Source organism: Metarhizium robertsii (assembly GCF_000187425.2).
Source record: "Metarhizium robertsii ARSEF 23 chromosome Unknown MAA_Scf_3, whole genome shotgun sequence".
Classification (NCBI taxonomy): Eukaryota; Fungi; Ascomycota; class Sordariomycetes; order Hypocreales; family Clavicipitaceae; genus Metarhizium; species Metarhizium robertsii.
In genome coordinates this window covers 5330710-5348502 of record NW_011942171.1, presented here as the reverse complement: position 1 = coordinate 5348502, position 17793 = coordinate 5330710, and the positions used below count along the sequence as shown (strand labels likewise).

The 17793-nt window shown below is 50.1% G+C and overlaps 2 protein-coding genes across 2 annotated transcripts in view; one reads left to right on the top strand and one right to left on the bottom strand.

Annotated features, from left to right (window-relative positions):
- Window positions 1-1181: 1181 nt before the first annotated feature.
- On the top strand, window positions 1182-2787 carry MAA_09954 (beta-lactamase family protein; the record flags this gene model as incomplete). Its single annotated transcript, XM_007827952.1, has 2 exons — window positions 1182-1546; window positions 1620-2787. The coding sequence occupies 2 exons, from the start codon at window positions 1182-1184 to the stop codon at window positions 2785-2787; spliced, it is 1533 nt and encodes a 510-aa protein (XP_007826143.1).
- Window positions 2788-3124: 337 nt separating this feature from the next.
- The window catches only part of MAA_09953 (nonribosomal peptide synthase), a gene marked incomplete at both ends in the record, with an annotated part of 30813 nt that continues 16144 nt past the window's right edge, over window positions 3125-17793 (bottom strand). Inside the window, 5 exons of the mRNA XM_007827951.2 lie at window positions 3125-3301; window positions 3381-6716; window positions 6767-9748; window positions 9821-14713; window positions 14770-17787. Coding sequence (XP_007826142.2) covers window positions 3125-3301; window positions 3381-6716; window positions 6767-9748; window positions 9821-14713; window positions 14770-17787 — 14406 coding nt within the window. The remainder of the gene's footprint in view (window positions 3302-3380; window positions 6717-6766; window positions 9749-9820; window positions 14714-14769; window positions 17788-17793) is intronic.

Here is a 17793-nt window from a genome sequence, read left to right as displayed (position 1 = left end):
TCCCGTGAAGCCCTGGGCAATTTGTCTTTGGCCCAAGGACTGTGCTCTCAAACGTTCATCGTCAAGAACATCGTCAAGTGAAAAGCATGTGACGACTATACCGGCACCATATTGGTGTTCATCCATCCCATCTCAATTCAAATCCCCTGTGGACGGACAAGAGGCTGCCGGGCAAGAATACAGATGGCGTCCCAAGCAGAGCAAAGTACCACATAAGAAGAGATTCCTACGGATAACCGTGATTTGAGTCGAGTCGGTACCGTACAGTGCCAACTAATTACTAACTCAGATACAACCATATTTGTGAACATTGACATGGTAGCACAATCGGATGCCTTGCTACCAACTTGGGTAGAAGAGATTTGCTAAGGCTAACAGTCCCGTCTGGTCTTTCCGATGGTTCCAAGGCAGCCGTTCTTGCGGGCAGTCAAATTTCACGATACGTCAAGCCGAGAAAATACACTTGTGCCAACAACACCATCCGGTTCAGCCCCAGTCAGAACCATCTTCCGTCTATACGCCGGATTCGAGGTCCTCTCGCAGGGCGTCGCGCAAAATGTCTTGGAAAAATTCACTTCCCTCGCAGCGAAACGCGGTATTTCACCAACAGATTTCACCGCCAAGCCAGGACCCAACGGCTCTATGTGAGCAGTATATTAGAATGCGGCATGCTGGCACCTTGGTATGCCTGTGTCGTGTTGCCTCAACTTAGCCTGTCAGTCTTTTTTTTTCTCGGGCACATGGACACATGCAGTCTGGTGTGGTCGGGTATTTGTCATTAGCGTCGACCTGAGCGGGACTACCCGGCGCCACAGATCAACATGGAATCGAGATGGATGGCGAGTGAGCACAAGTACCAAGGTATTTAGCCCTTAGAGTCTGGGCCAGATGTCTCCACCTGTCAGAGTAGTATTCGTTGCGCAACTGTCTCGTCAATTGGATCAAAGGAAATGCTGCTTCACGCAGTCAGCGGCGACTTCCCCTTTGTGCCGGGTGAGGAGGAGGTGAGGCGAAGTCGGCCAAAAGCCTGGTGAGGTGAGACGGGGCTTGATTCTTCCCGAGCCAACAGCACAATTAGTCACGCCGGCCGGACCTCCCAAGTTTTCCCAACCCAACCTTGCGCACAAAAACATCACCCGAGGCCGCAATTTCCATCGCTCGCTCGTTCCCGGACAGCCATCATGGATCTCTTCCGTTCTCCAGAGTTCGCATCGCGCGTAGAGCAGCTCATCAAGAAGCATCACACCCCGGGGCTCGCCATCGCAATTGTGCACAATGGCCAGGTTGCGTCTGCAGCCTACGGAAATGCCTCGTTGGATCCGCCAAAGCCCATGACGACTGATACACTCTTCGATGTTGCGTCAGCTTCCAAGTCGTTAACAGCTGCCTCGGTGGCTTTGATTGTGGATGATGATGAAAACCATCCAGAGGTCAAGTACGATGCGCGCTTGTCGGATCTCCTTCCCGATGACTTTGCCATGCCCAGCAAAGAGTACGATCAAGTGACTCTCGACGATGCGTTGGGGCACAGAACTGGACTTTCATCGTAAGTAGTTTTCCCGGCAAAATGAACAAGAGATGCCGTCGCTCTTGCAACCTGACTAAAATGCTCCAAATAGCAACGACTACTCGTATTTCGGCATCGACGCCAACCAACCCGATGACGCTTGTTCCGTAACGAGAAACATCCGCAACCTGCTCGTTGCAGCACCAATCCGTACAAAATACATCTACTGTAATGCCATGTATACCGCCGTCACTCATCTCGTGGAGAAAAAAACCGGAACACCATTCGCCGACTTCCTGCGCCAAAGGTTCTTCGAGCCTCTGGATATGAAGTCGTCCTTCCTTCAGCCTAAAGAAGCCCGTGAGAAGGGTTTTGGGGATAGACTAACCCCAGGGCATTACTGGGACAAAGACAAGGAAGAATACCTGACGTTTAACTATCCAGACTGCCCAGAGGGTCAGGGCGCTGGTTCCGTCGTCACCAGCGTAAACGACTACATCAAGTATGTCCAAGCCATGTTAAATAAAGACGAGCCCTTCACGGAAGACGTCTACAAGGGTATCCTGAAACCGAGGACAATAGTGGGTCTGGACTTGGAGAAATCCTATCCGTATTCGTCGCCGAGAATCTACGCCTCAGGATGGCATCTACACCACTATCGAGGTTACAATATTGTCGCGCACGACGGGGGCATACCTGGTTGTAGCACCACACACATGTTTATGCCCGAGCTCAAATTCGGTTGTGTCGTGTTTGGAAACGCCGAAGGCGCCTGCACCATTTTTACAGCCTTGACTCACGAATTGATTGACGATGCGTTGAACCTGCCGGAGGACCAGAGATTGGATTGGGAAAAGGTGGAAATGAACATGTTTCACGATGATGATGATGATGATGATGATGCTGAAGAGGACGAGGACGAGCAAGATTGGCAGGCTTTCTTCCCCGATATCAAGGAATGCCAATCGCATGAGCACCCTTTGGAAGTCTACACTGGCCACTACTGGCACGCGGGTTACCGCGGCATCAACGTACAAGTCCGGGATGGCCAGCTCTTTGTCGATGCCAATGACAGATCCTTTGCCTTCACACTGACTTTCAAACACGTATGCGAGCAGACAAAGTTTGTGGCTTACCTGTGCTGTCCAACCGAAGGTCTCAATGACCCCATTCGAGCTGAATTCCGGTTTGGTGATGACGGGTCCGTAACTCACATGGGCGTCCAGTTGGATGAGGACTTGGATGACTTGATTTGGTTTGAGAAGACAAACAGAGAATAGGTTTAGAAGCCACACCTAGCTTTCGCAGATACTAAATCTTGAGAGATGGCAAGCTAGGTAATCTAGCCCTACCCTATATCATAATTATAAGAATTCAAATCATGTGTTTTGTGTCGTAAGTTGAAAAGGCACATAAATGTTTCTTAGACCTTCTAAATTGTAACTCTAAAAACATGACTTGATATAAATAACCCAACTTCGCATGAAATAAAATGAAAAATACATGTCGCAACGTACTACCAACCACAATCCAGCAACATTAACAAACATACAGGTGTACAACACCGCACAAAATAAAAAATAACCGCAAAGTTGCCAACAAAACATTTCCTTGACCCTACATGATTGTGAGCTGACGAATGTCCTGCTCCGGCTGGGAGATGATGGACGAAATCGCAGCACTAAATGATTCGGCCACATCCACACCTTGACTTCGGGAAATGCGTTCTTCCCAAAACTCCAGCACAAGAGAAATATCATCCTTTTCATATGTTCCTCTAATGTAAATATCATACTGTAATTCTCAAAGTCAGCTGTGTACTTTCCAACAACGATAGAAGAAAGCGGGGGAAAGGCGAATCTGCCCGACGTACATGGACTGGGTCAAACTCGTCTTGTAGATGGATGGTTTGTGTATCTGGATTTTGTGTCTCTGGGCCGTCTAGTGTGTCCCTGTGCATAGAAATAGCCGTGTTGAAAGGCTCAGATTCAAGGCCCTTGGCATGTTTCTGTATATTTGCCAAATAGGAGGTTTGATGTGGCAGCATGTGCAGATATTCCTCTTGGGAAGCCTTGAGTGTTTCCAAGACGGATCGTGTCCTATCAAGCTGGACTCTGCACGGAATGAGACTCATCAAGGGGCCGAAAATTTCATCTACATCGTGAACAGGTAGGTCTCTTCCTGATGTGATGTTGCCAAAGCATGGCGTAGTAGACTTGGTGTACTTTTGGAGCACCAGAGCCCAGGCTATGCGGATGAGGTTGGCTTGCGTTACTTCCCACTCTGCACAGAACGTGGCGATTCCTTTAGGGTCGAGGTTGGGTACCTCAATTTGAACTGTGCCCTGCTGTTCCGCAATGTTCTGGGAAGTCGGGAAAAGACATGGTTCCACGTCTTGTAGATGCTTGGCCCAGAAACCGTGTGCATCATCTTGGGGCTGTTCGCGCACATACTTGATAAAATTACTGTAAAGAGGACCGTCCGAGTATAGATGACCCGTATAAGCAAGTTCAAAGTCGCGAAGCAGGATAGCGGTGGAGTGGCCGTCGATGATGGCATGATTCATCTCAAACCGGAGATAGGCGCGCTTGGCCGTTGTCTGATACACTGAGAGGTGATGCTGGAGGCCATTTTGAGCGTAGTATGGCGGTCGTTGAAGATCTCCGTGGCCCGTAGCAGCCGCCTCTGCTTCACTAGTGGTATGGAAGGATATGCTTGGTGCAGGATCTCGGAGGATGACATGAGTCGTTCGGCCGTGTTCGGGCTCGTCACGGATGAGGACGGCTCGTAAGAGTCCGTGTCGTTTGACCACGTTTGCCCAAGCCCGCTGGATTCTTGAGAATTCTACAGTTTCGCCGACTTGTGAAGCCTCAATGGCCAGCCCAAATCCAGTCACATATGCTCTTGGATCTTGTTCTTGCGCTTGCAGTATACGTTCTTGCATAGGCGTGCAGGGATAAATATCCTCGATATCCTCGGCAAGAACCGCACCGAGTCGTAAGCCGTGCTTTTGTTGAAATTCGACGACCTCTTTTTGAGTAGAATACTGCACTTGCGTCGAATCATCTACAAACTCTTCGCGTGTTGTCAAATGTGCTGCTGCGGATGCAATCTTGGCAATCGTCTTCTTCTGGAGGATGTCGGTGATGGATATTTTTGCAACGGAAGCTCGTGCTGCTGCCGATATTTGCATCGCCGTGATGGAGTCACCGCCGAGGCGTAGAAAGCTATCATCCATGCCAATAGTCGCCGCATCCACATTGAGAATCTGTGCCCAGATCTGTTGCAGCGCTCGTTCCATCTCCGTCGACGGGCCGCGCTTGTCGGCCACGAGACCGCTTCGCAGCTCGGCGAGTTGCTGAACAGAAAAGCCAGCGCCTATATCACGCAGGCGGCGGCGGTCAGTTTTTCCAGAAGCTGTCATTGGCAACTGGTCGAGTTCCAGCAAGGCCGCTGGCACCATGTAGGACGGAAGAACCTCGACGAGCAAGTCCTCGACGGAGGCGGGGATGCCGGCTATATGGATTGTAGGTAGTTTGCTGTCAGCATCACCAACAGCTGTTGGTACTGCAGGCATCCTTGTCTCTAAATGCGTGTTCGGATCCATCACCACGAAGACTGCCAGCAAAGGCTTGGCTTCTTGGCCGCTGGGCACGATGACTTCGGCAGCCACCTGTTGCACGCCGGGCATACAGACCTGGAGTTGATGTTCGACCTCGCCTAATTCCACTCTTTGACCACGAATCTTGACTTGTGTGTCCTTACGGCCCACGAAGCTAAGGCTCCCATCGTCGTTGTACCGCACGAGATCACCAGTCTTGTATAAACGCCCTCGACGGCCGGGCAGGTCCGCTGTTCCGCGCCGTAGCCAGACTGGATCCTCAATAAAGGCTGCCGCTGTTCTCTCTGCATCATGAAGGTATCCTGGTCCCACAAGCGGCCCTTCGAGCAACAATTCTCCAACGGCACCTATCGGTACCAGTCGATCCGAGTTGCTTGGGTCGGATAACCAGGTTACTGCTCCAGCCCCGGCACCGATATTCATCACGCCAACGCCATCATGTTGGCATTGTATAGTACTGGTTGGCGTGCACTCAGAGGGTCCGTATGTGTTGATGACGAGGACATTGTCTGGCCAGCCCTTTGCGTCGTCTTGATTGACTGCTTCCCCGCCCAGAATTAGGAATCGGAGATCAACCAACCGCTGACGCTCAAGGGTGCGCGCGACAGAGGGCGTTAACTCGATCAAAGTAGCTTTAGTGTTAATTAGAGACTCGGTGAGGTTGTTCTTCCGATCGGCATCTGAAGGCACACACAGGCAGCCTCCCGTCGCGAGAGTCATGAAAGCCGTCTCGATGGAGGCGTCAAATACGTATGACGCAAAGTCGTAAACGCGGGCCTGGCTATCGTAGCCGAGTGCATTCGCCTGATAGAAAATGGCAGAGGAGAACGATGCATGCGTCACAACAACACCCTTTGGCTTTCCCGTACTTCCAGAGGTAAAAACGACATACATGGGGGATGATGGGTTGCTTTCCACTTGAAGAGGACGGTCTGTGTTGCCCGTTGTATCCGGATATGGGCTGTCTACAGACAGTACTTTGACACCAAGATCAGAGCACCTGTAGGCTTCGGTGGAAGAGCAAACCAGCAGCTTCGCTCGTGTCTGCTGAATGATGGAGTTGAGACGAGACGTCGGTTGCGATGGATCGACAAGGACAAAGGCGGCTCCAGCCTTGAGAACGGCTACCATAGCGACGACTGTCCATCGTGATTTTTCGAAATAAAGTGGAACAATGGCATCTGGGCCTATCCCAAAGCTCCTTAAGCGATGACCGAAGGAGGTAGAAGCCTTATCCAATTCGCGGTATGTCCAGTCGCCGTCCCATGCGCATACAGCTTGTTTGTCAGGCCACCTCTGAGCAGCATCAGCGACAAGGTTGTGAATTACGGCGTCAATGGTTCGTGGAACCACTGCGTTCCATTTCCAGACATCTTGCAAGTCGCTCTGGGTCATGACGTCAATGTCGGCCAGGCTGTTGTTCTGGTTCCCTGTGCCCTGATCTTCGTTGCTAACAAGAGCAGCAACAAGCCGCTCCAACAAAAAGGCGACTCGATTTGCTTGCTCGTCAGACAAGCAACACAGGCGATACTCCAAGTTCAATCCAATTTGGCCTGCACCGTATGTTATACTGAGGGCAATGTCGTACTTCAAGTTGTTAGCTCATTGACCTGAGGCGTAAAGGAAGGTACACTCACTTCGGTTGGATCCTCTCCGTCGAGTTCTGTGAATTCCAAATCTTGGCGGCCGCTGCGGTCTGTGGTGTTGTCATCACGCTGGAAGGACACGAGAGTATTGAAAAGCGCCTGGCCGGGCAGGAGACTCAGTTCATGCTGTATGTCGGCCAGAGAGCAATGCTGGAAGTCAAGGTCTGACAAGACCTGATCGTGCGTGTTCCGTACAAGATCATCCTTGGTCCGGTTCTGTGATAGATCGATGCGACAGACTAGCAGGTTTGCGTACGCACCAACTGATTCTGCGATGCCAGGCACTGGAAGGTCTCTTCCAGACGCGAGATACCCGAAGCAGACGTCATTAGTTCCCGTATAGTTTGCTAAAAGGAGGGCCCAGGCACTCTGGAATAGGCTTGCGGCTGTGACGAATTTCTCCTCGCTGAATTGTTGGATCTTGGCAAATGTCTCGCCGGTTATGTCGATGCTTACAGACGAAACATCATTAGCTTGTCGGGAGAGGCTGGATAGATGAGGAAATTGGCAGGAATTGACGCCGCCTAGCTTCTTCTTCCAGTAGTTCATTCGATTTGCTGGCAAGCTGGAAGTGAGCACCCGCGCAAAGTCGTAGTTTATATCAACTGCCTCCTGGCTTAGGACCCCAGCGTATGCCCGCGCCCAGTCCTCCAGGATTATCATGGATGAGCTGCCATCGGTAATAGCATGACTCATTTCCAGCTGACAAATTACTTGACTGCCGCTTAGCCCATTGATGTTAGGTAGCTCAAGTAGGGTTACGCGGTGAGGAGGTTTGAGTTGCTGGTAGTTGACCGAGGGAAGACCCGTCAGCATGCTCAGTGCAGAATTCTCGCTATGGCTCTTTAACAGGACAATATTCGCGGGACATGCTTCCAACACAACCTGGTTAAAAGCTGTGTCGTCATTAAAACCGTCGATGAAAACGCTGCGGAGTGACGGATGTCGCGCAACTACTTTCTGCCACGCTTCTGCGAGGCGAGCAATGCTGATGTCATTATCTGGCGACTGAATTCGGTATACCTGCGAGGTTTTGTATGAAGACGTGTCCTTGAGCTGGCTAAGAAGAATACCGTTAATCATGGGTGGGCAAGGATAAATGCCTGCGACTGTGGCGTTATTGGCTGCCATGATGTCTGGTAGAACATGAGCCTGCAACTCGTCGAGACCTTTGTAATCGAGGTTTAGGAACTCGTAGTCACAGAGGGTCATTTTAGGCTTTCTGAAAGCGAGAGTAGTACAGATCTTCTGTAATGATAGGCCGATCTGCGCGAACCAATCCCGAATGAGGCCTTGATGAGAAATATGTCGGTTCCATGAGAATGAGAAGTGAGTTGATCCTCCCTCAATCGATACATTGATCTCAAAGAGAGCTGACATAGGTAGAGCCGGGCCAGCGTCGGAGATACCGTCAAGAGTAATGTTATTGAAGAGAGAGTCATCGTTTTCAAGCTGCTGAAATTGGCCGTGGTAATTGAAAACCAGCTCCATAGTAGATCCATGCGACTTGAAGGCGTGAGCTCCCTTGCTACTCAGATATCTGGACGTGAAGTAAGCCCAGCCATTGGCGAGAAGGCGTCTTCGAGCATCCTTTACATGCCGAACAAGGTGCTCATGCGAGTTGTCTCTATCCCTTGATACAGTTATCGGAGCCAAGGTGCTGAACCAACCAACTGTTCGAGACAAGTCAACCTCGGCATTCCAAGACTCACGACCATGACCCTCGTTGAAAATTGTTAGGTCTTGTCGAGGGAATATGGTGAGGAAAGCATCCGAGACTGCAGAGAGAAGAAGATCGAGGGGTTCCGTATTGAAGGCACTGTTGCTCTCCTTTAATAATAACGCTGTCACTTCTGGTCCAATTTCCAAGAAGTCCTCGTACTGATCACTGGCTGTATTTGAGGTTGATGAATCAAAGTTCCAGAACTCGAGATCGTTATTAGCCTCTTGTACAGATGGCAAGCGCTGAGGGTCGTATTTAGAATCGGCAATCTCCTCTTTCTGCAACTGATTCCAAACATGAAACGGAAGTCCTTCCTCTAACTGACCGTCACTTATGAGAGTCTCCAAATCTTCTAGGATGATACGCCATGATACAAGGTCAACAACGAGGTGGTGGGCCACAAAGAGAAGGTATTGCTCCCCTGAAGGTAGCGTGCATAAATCTGCAGCAAAAACGACGCCTTTCTCGATATCTAACCCATGTTGTCTTTGTGATGCCACGGCTTTGACTTCTGACAGAGATTCGAGATTCCAAGATTTAAAATGATGCACATTTTCGGCAGTAGGCTTCAGTACAGACTGTGTCCAGTACTCGCCCATTTGCTGGAATCGGGCCCTAAGCATAGAGTGTTGCCGGACAATTGTTGAGATTGCGCTTTCGATTCTGTCTGCAGACACTACTTGTCTCAGTTGGAGGTAGAAGCTCTGATTAAAGTGATAATCTGTGGTATTGACGAGTTGGGTTGGGCACTGATCGAAGAACCACTGCTGGATAGGCGAAAGACCAAAGGCCGTCTCGTATTCTTCTCGATGCGCTGTCAAGGTTGCTGTGACGGCCGAAGTTCTTGCCACTTCTGCAAGAGATTTGCTCCTGAGCAGAGTTGCGACTGAGAAAACAACTTGAGAGGCGCGACAGTGGGGGCTGAGACGCATTGCAGAGATGGAATCACCACCATTAGCAATAAAAGACTTGTGAATATTGATCTGCTCAACTGGTAGGTTGAGGACGATACTGCAAGCATTTGCAATTACTTGCTCTGCGTGGGTCGCTGGCTTGTGATTGACCTGATCGTCTGCATCGTTTTCGTGAGAGATCTTGGCGAAGGTTTCCAAGTCCATATTGCAGAGCCATTCGCGAAGAACCTTGTGGTTGAGCTTACCAGAGGGGTTAAGAGGGATTTCCCTGACGGCAATCCAAATGGATGGAACCATGTAAACAGGGAGAGCACCCTCCAGCATAGTATGAAGATTCTTTTGGATATCCCGGAACTGTCGCGCCGCGGTTTCATCATCGATGGCGAGATTGATTTCGGACGAGTTGACGGCTCCTGGTTGGCATTCTTCAAGGCTAACAACGCCGACAAGTCGATTTGCACAAGGACCCGAGACAGGAAATACACTCGCCGCCTGCCGAACGGACGAATGACGCATCATGTGATTGTCGATTTCTCCCAGCTCCACACGCTGCCCGTGAAGTTTGACTTGGGCATCCTTACGGCCAATGTATACCAGGCTTCCATCCCTATTATATCGGACCAAGTCGCCGGTTCTATACAGACGGCCATGACGGCCAGGTTGACCTGGAGCGCCACGAAGCAGCCACGGTGGATTGTCAATAAAGGCCGCAGCAGTCTTCTCGGGGTCATCAAGGTAACCCGGTCCCACGGATGGTCCTTCTAGGAGGAGCTCACCAACGCTGCCTACCGGTGTGAGAAATTGCGCAGTTTTTGTATCAGCTACCCACGTAACCGTGCCGACACCTTTGCCAATGCCAACCTCCAGCATGTTATCAGACTTGATGCTGGCGAAAGTAGCAGCTGGAGTTGCCTCACAAGGTCCGTAGGCGTTCCTTAAATCCACAATCTTTGCCCACCGTTCCGCATATGCTTGCGGAAGAGCCTCTCCGGCGAGGAGCAACGTGTCCAGCAATTGGATCGACTCGAGCGGGAGGATTGATGCCGTCGAGGGAGTCAGTTGCACGAAATTAGCTCTGTAGTGTCGGAGAGAGCCGGCTAGGTCGTCTCTTCGCTCAGCGTCAGAAGGAACGCACAGAGTGGCGCCGCTTGTTAATGAATTCAATAAATTGGCCCAGGTGGCATCAAATGCGTAAGAAGCAAAGTCGTATACCCTTGATCCTTCTTTGAAGCCGTTAATCCCCTGCTGATGCTGGATAGCATTACTATAATTTGAGTGTGTGATGATGACACCCTTTGGTGTTCCCGTACTGCCAGACGTAAATACCACATAAAGCTTGTTCCAGGGCCGCACGCGTTGGAATCGAGTCGAAGATGGGGCATTTACATCAGCTAGACTAGACAGACTGGCCTCGTTGACGACCATAACTGGAGTGTCTGCAAGCCGAAGCGCTAGATCTTCGTTGCTTGATGAAGACAGGATCAATGTCGGGTTCACCTGTCGCGTGATAATCCTCAGTCGGTCTTCAGGGAGAGTTGTGTCCATGGCCACGGATGCACCGCCAGCCTTCATGACTGCAAGCATTGCTATACATGTATAGCCGGATTTCTCGAAGCATAGTGGCACAACAACTTCTGGACCAACACCCAAGCTTACGAGGTGGCGGGCAAGACGGCTCGTAATGCTATCTAGCTCTGAGTAGGTCCAAGTTCCATCCCAGGCACACACAGCTTCAGTATCTGGCAGTATCTGGGCTGTATCTTCAAAAAGATGATGGACCAATGCGTTTGAACACTCTGGCACTGTAGCGTTCCAGCCCCAAATGTCGTGCAAGTCCTCTCGACCAAGCGTCTCTATATCAGCAAGTGCCTTTTGGGCATTTTCGGGATCACAAATCTGACGCAGTACATGCTCAAAGTGCGCTACATGCTTCCTAACTTGGTTTTTGCTGATTATTTTGGAGTCGAAGGCAATCCTCAACGCGAGCCCGTGATCTTCTAGATCACAGCTGACTGTAAGCGCATGTGTATTTAGATCCGCAATTGGTTCATCACCGTCTTCGTCGCGGAGCTCAACAAATAGCTGGCTACTTGAGTTGTCGCTCCTCTCAGATGGCTGTATTACCAGCAGCGTTTGGAAGTTGCAGGCTCGTTCAGCTTCGGTGCTCATCCGGCGGATCCGTTGTAATCCCGTCTGCTCAAACGCCGTCATTTCAATTCCCTGAGTTTGTATTTGCATTAAGGTTTCCTGTAAAGTTGTCCCTGGATCCAGCACGACTCGCATTGGCACTGTTGCAATTGTTGGTCCAGTTACGCGCTCAATGCCTGGTACAGATGCCTGCCGACCGCTCACAGTCAGACCGAAAATCACGTCATTAGAATCAGTGTATCGCGCCGCCAAAATGGACCATGCCAGCCGGACTGCCGTGGAGGTAGTCGTATCGGTAGTTGGCCATTGTAGCTCCTGGATGTGATGATCTATTGTTTGGTCGGATTGGGGCTCATAGGTTGACGAGGGTAGTGCCGGATATGCTAGGGCATCAAACTCTGTAAACTGTTTCTTCCAGTACTCCTCAGCCTGTTTGCTATCCGCGCGTTGTAAATGTCTAACAAATAGCTGGAACGGGGGCGGATGCTGGAGATTTGCCTCGCCTATATATGACTTCTCTAGATTCTCCAGCAGAAGCGGAACTGTCCACCCATCGTATAGCGCATGATGCATCGTCCAAACAAAGAAATGCTTGTCTTGTTCCTTGATAATAGCGACTCGCACGAGCGGCGTGCCCAACCCGATTGTTAATTGCTCATCCGCACGCTGATAGGCACCCAAGCTTGTGTAGTTCTCACCCAGCCAATAGATCGGCTGCTGAGCAATGACAACCTGTACCAGGCCCTGACTGGATAAATCCACGATTCGGGTACGTAACATCGGGGTTATTGATACCAAGTGTTGCCAGGCTTCTCGGAAACGCTGTACATCAACAGTCCTTTGCAGCTGATGTATAGACCTGAAGATATAGTCCCCTGGTCGCTTGGTTGTTAGAGCCAGAAGACCTTCTTGAAGCGGAGTGCAAGGGAAAACATCCTTGATGTGTGAGGCATCTACTCCACAAAAGGCGGCAGCCTCTTGGCGTATTTCTTGAAGTTCATAACCAGTCTTTAGTAGTGAGAATGGCTCGACATTCATTATATCTGACTCGAATACTCGGCGAGCTTTCGCAGCCAAGTCGCTCAGGAGGGGCGTCTGGAAGATATCCGCAACGGTCAAAGCTATGCCTTGCTCACGAGCCGCTGCAACAAGTTTCATGGCCCCAATAGAATCACCCCCGACCTGTAAGAAGCTGTCATCGATTCCGATTTTGTCGACACTGATGCCAAGCACAGATGACGACAAGCTTAGGAGGCGTCGTTCCATTTCCGTAGTCGGTTTTCGACGTTCACCACTTGTTGACAAGCTGTGAATTAGAAGCTCTTCCAAAGTCATTCGTTCTCCCATGGCACGAATTTGTCGCCTGTCTGTCTTGCCCGTGGCCGTCATAGGGACGTGGTCAACAAGGACATAGGATGAAGGTATCATATAAGGAGGTATTAGTTTCGCAAGCCTTTCGTTTAATCCCACAGTCAATCTCTGCAAATCTGATGCTTGCTCATTGGCATCTTTGCCCGCGGCCCCGGAAAGGCATATGAAAGCTATCAGCATGGCTTGGTGGTGTTGTCGAGGCACAAGCATCTCTACTATTACTTGTGCATCTGCAGAGTCCGTGATACTGGAAGCAACATGATGCTCAATATCTCCAAGCTCTAGACGCTGGCCGTTGATCTTGACTTGGGCGTCTTTCCGGCCAACAAAAGATAGTGTGCCATCTGGATTATATCGAACTAGGTCGCCAGTTTTGTAAAGACGGCCATGGCGGCCTTTTCTGCCGACCGTGCCTTGTAGTAACCATTTGGGATCTTCGATAAACACGTTTGCTGTTTTTTGGGGATCTCCCAGGTATCCCGCGCCAACGAGCGGACCTTCCAGGAGAAGTTCGCCAATACTGCCTACCGGCACAAGTGAAGTACCTGTATGAGCATCGACAACCCATGTGTTGACTCCAACACCACGGCCAATTGTTGCCATATCATAGCTATTCGGCCTTATGGCTGCAATCGTAGTGGTAGGTGTGCATTCGCAAGGACCATAACCATTGCGGAGGTCTACGACAGAAGCCCACTGCTTTGCAAAATCTGGTGTGAGGCGTTCTCCTCCAACCATTAACAGGTCCAAAGATTGAATTGTCTCCAGCGGGAGAATACTTGCAGTTGAGGGAGTGATGTCAATGAAATTGGCCCCTAGCCGCTTGATGGAACCAGCCAAATCGTCTCTTCGATCAGTCTCAGAAGGAATGCATAAACATGCACCACATGATAGCGTCTGTAGCGCATTTGACCATATGTTATCGAAAGCGTGCGAGGAGAAGTCGTAGACACGTGAAGTGGGTTTAAAGCCATGCAGATCTCGTACATGTCGGATGGAGCTGCTGAAATTGACATGCTTAATGATAACACCCTTGGGCTGTCCCGTACTTCCAGACGTGAAGTTGATATACAAGGTATTTTCGGGCTGAACACTTGACGAAAGTGGCTGGCTGGGTAAGTCGAGCTCGGATAACTTTGCCGAATCCAGCACCACTATGGGCTGGTTGGTGAGCTGTGTTGCGAGGTCTTTAGTCGCAAAAGATGATAGGATTAGCGCTGGTTTAATCTGCCGCACAATAGTTTGAAGGCGCTCTTTAGGGACAGTTACATCCATCGCCACAGATGCTCCGCCGGCTTTCATTACAGCTAGCATCGCGACTGGCATCCATCGACTTTTCTCAAGGCATAAAGGCACTATAACCTCAGGACCAACACCTAACCCGATGAGATGAAAGGCTAGGCGAGATGAAGCATCATCTAACTCGGAATAAGTAAAATCACCGTCCCAAGCACACACAGCAGGGGCGTTGGGCTGTTTGGCGATGGTCTCGGCGATGAGGTCATGAACTAAGGCATTGGCAGCTTCTGGCACTGTCTTGTTCCAACGCCAAATGACATCTAAATCCTCCTCGCTGACTGAGCTGATGTCTGATAATGTAGTAGATTTATGTCCTCCGTCAAGCGAGCCATTGAGCATGCCGTCGGTTGCGATAGTAATTGATATGGTCTTTACAAGGGAAATGACGCGGCTAGCCTGCTCACTGGACAGACATGAAGAGCGGGCATCAAGAGATAAGTATGCCGTGGTATCAGATATTGAAAAGCTGACCCCAATGTCGAACTGACAAAATATTAATATCGCGGGACAAAAGAAAGGCGATGAATACAGATACTCACCTCAGTGGGGTCTTCGCCGTCTATATTAGTAAAAGTGAGCATCGGCGCTTCTGCTTCCTCTGCTACCGCCTCTTCCTCCTTCTGGAAGGATACAATCGTGTTGAATAGTGACTGGCCAGATGGCATACCGAGTTGGTGTTGGATATCGGCTAGAGAACTCTGTTGATAGCCCAAATCCTCCATGACTTGATCATGAATATGGTGTACGAGTTGTGGACTGGTCCATTCACGCGATATGTCGGCTCGGCAGATCAACATAGAAGCATATGCACCAACAGCCTCCGTGATACCCGACACTGGAAGATCTCTACCGGATGCGAGGTAGCCGAACTTGACACTGTCCTTTCCTGTGTAAGCTGCCAAACAGAGTGCCCAGGCACTCTGGAAGAGGCTTGCAGGTGTCACGGATTGTGACTCGCAAAATCGCAGGATTTGGGTGAACTTGTCACCAGTTATTTCAGCCGAAGCGAAGCACACTCCCTGCTCGGCCTGGGAAACGTGGGGAACATGGTTTAATGGCTCGAAATAACAAGGTTCTGCATCTGCTAGCTTTCGTTTCCAATATGCCATCCTGTCCGTTGCCGACACGGATTTTAAAAATCGTGCAAAACCACGATTGACGTCGTTGACGCCGTCAAGGTCCAGGGTGCCGGTATAAGCCTTGATCCAATCTTCAACAATGATTGCTGACGAGGCACCATCTGTAATGGTATGGCTGGCGTCTAACTGACAGAAAACCAGATTCTCTTCACGAACAAAACTCATTGCTAAGCGGTGTGGCGGCCTGATGTTTCGGTAGTTCACAGGCTGTAGGTTATTGAGCATTGCCAATGCCGAAGTTCTGTTCTCACTCTCCAGTAGAATCACGTCTCCACGATAAGACTGCAAGACCGCTTGATTGAAGGCTGCTGTTGAATCACTTGCAGGAATAAAAACCGTTCGCAAAGCAGGCTGACGAGCGATTACAGTCTGCCAAGCTTCAGCCAGTCTGTCAAGACTAATTAGATGACCGATGGGGGGCCGTATCTCATATAGGGCGGATGTCTCATAAGCCCCAGGTTCCTTGATTTGGCTCAGTAGCATGCCGTCCACCATAGGTAGACATGGGAAAATGTCCTCTACCGTTGTATTATTGGCCGACTCGATTTCAGGAATAACATGGCTATGAAGGTCGTCGAGCTGCTTGTAATTGAGGTGGAGAAACTCATAGTCGTAAAGGGTCTTGGAGGGTGCTCTACAGCCAAGATCATCGCAAATAGCGTGCAGTGATGGGCTGACCTGAGAAATCCACTGCTCGATCAACTCCTGATGGGCTATATAACGATTCCAGGAAAAGAAGATTTGTGTAACTCCATCTTCGATTGTCGCATTTATCTCAATGAGCGATGATGCGGGCAAGGATGGCCCAACATCAGAGGTTTTGTCTAGGACAATGGTGTCAAACAGGGCATCGTCATGCTCTAGTTGCTGAAATTGGCCATGATAATTGAAGACGAGCTCCATGGTAGTAGCCTCATGTGATTCAAATGCTCTGATTCCCTTGCTGTTTAGATACCTGGAGGCAAAGTAAGCCCAGCCGTTGGACGGCAGTCGCCTCCTCATGTCCTTGACATGCCGCACAATGTTGACGGCACTGTCAGCTTCGTCACGAGAAATCCTAAGGGGGCTCATTGTAGTAAACCAACCGACCGTGCGGGAGAGATCTACCTCTAGACTCCCTGGTTCACGGCCGTGGCCCTCATTAAATATAGTGAGGTCCCCACGACTAGGAAAGGCTTGTAAGAAAGAGTACCACACTGCTGACAGAAGTAGGTCCACCGGTTCAGTATTAAAGGCACTATTGGCGTGCTTTAAAAGGCGTAAAGTGAGATCTCTGCCAATTACCAGAGACCTGTCCTTGAGGTCGCCAACTGTATTTGGGGTATCCGGGGTAAATTCCCAGAAAGCAAGGTTATTAGTGACTTTGTCGATATTGAGAACGTTTTCAGGATCCAGCTCCGGTGTGCCGGCCTTCTCTATTTGCAAATGGTTCCATACTTGGAAGGGAACCTCTTCTTGCAGGGCGCCCCCAGTCAGTAGGACCTCTAGATCTTCTAGGATAATTCGCCACGACACAAGGTCAACAACCAAGTGATGTGCAATGAGAATAAGATATTGATCTGATTTGGGAGCCGGGGTTATGCAGACATCTGCTGAAAAGACGGGGCCATTCTCGATATCCAGCTCTTGCTGCCTCTTTGCGGCCAGACACTCAATGTCAGCCATCGAATCTTGTTGCGATGACTCAAAGTGATACAGGCCCTGGCCGGGTTCAACGACACGCTGCATCCATTTGCCCTCAACCCTTGCAAAGCGTGCTCTGAGCATGGAATGCTTCTCCACGACTGTGTCAATTGCACTGCGAAGCGTATCTGTGGAGATTGGACGTGCGACTCTAACATAAAAGCTTTGATTGCAATAATGGCTTTTCATGTTGACCAAATCAGGTGGCGATTGACCGAAGAACCACTGTTGGATCGGCGAGAGGTCAAAAAATACGTCGAATTTTTCGGTCCGTGATACTGCAGGACTGGTGACCGTTGTTGATAATTGTACGACTTCGGCGAGTGACCGCCCTTTGAGCAAGTTTGCAACAGAGAAGACAACGTTGGCAGCGCGACATTGAGGACTAAGACGCATAGCTGAGATGGAATCACCGCCGTTCGCTACGAATGATCGTTGTAAATCGATATTCTCCATCGGGGTGTTTAGAACAGTACTGCATGCTCTTAAAAGCACCTGTTCTGCTTCATTCTTGGGTTTTCGGTGCCCTGGACTACGCCCAATACCCGAGATGGTACTAAATGTCTCTGCATCGATGTTAGCAAGCCACTCCTCAAGTCGCTTGCGGTCGAGTTTGCCAGATGCGCTGAGAGGTATATCGTGGACGACAACCCAGATAGTGGGAACCATGTAGGCAGGTAAAGTGTTCTCCAAAAGAGCTCGGAGAGCCTCGACACGTTGCTGCGTCTGTTCGTCCTGGGA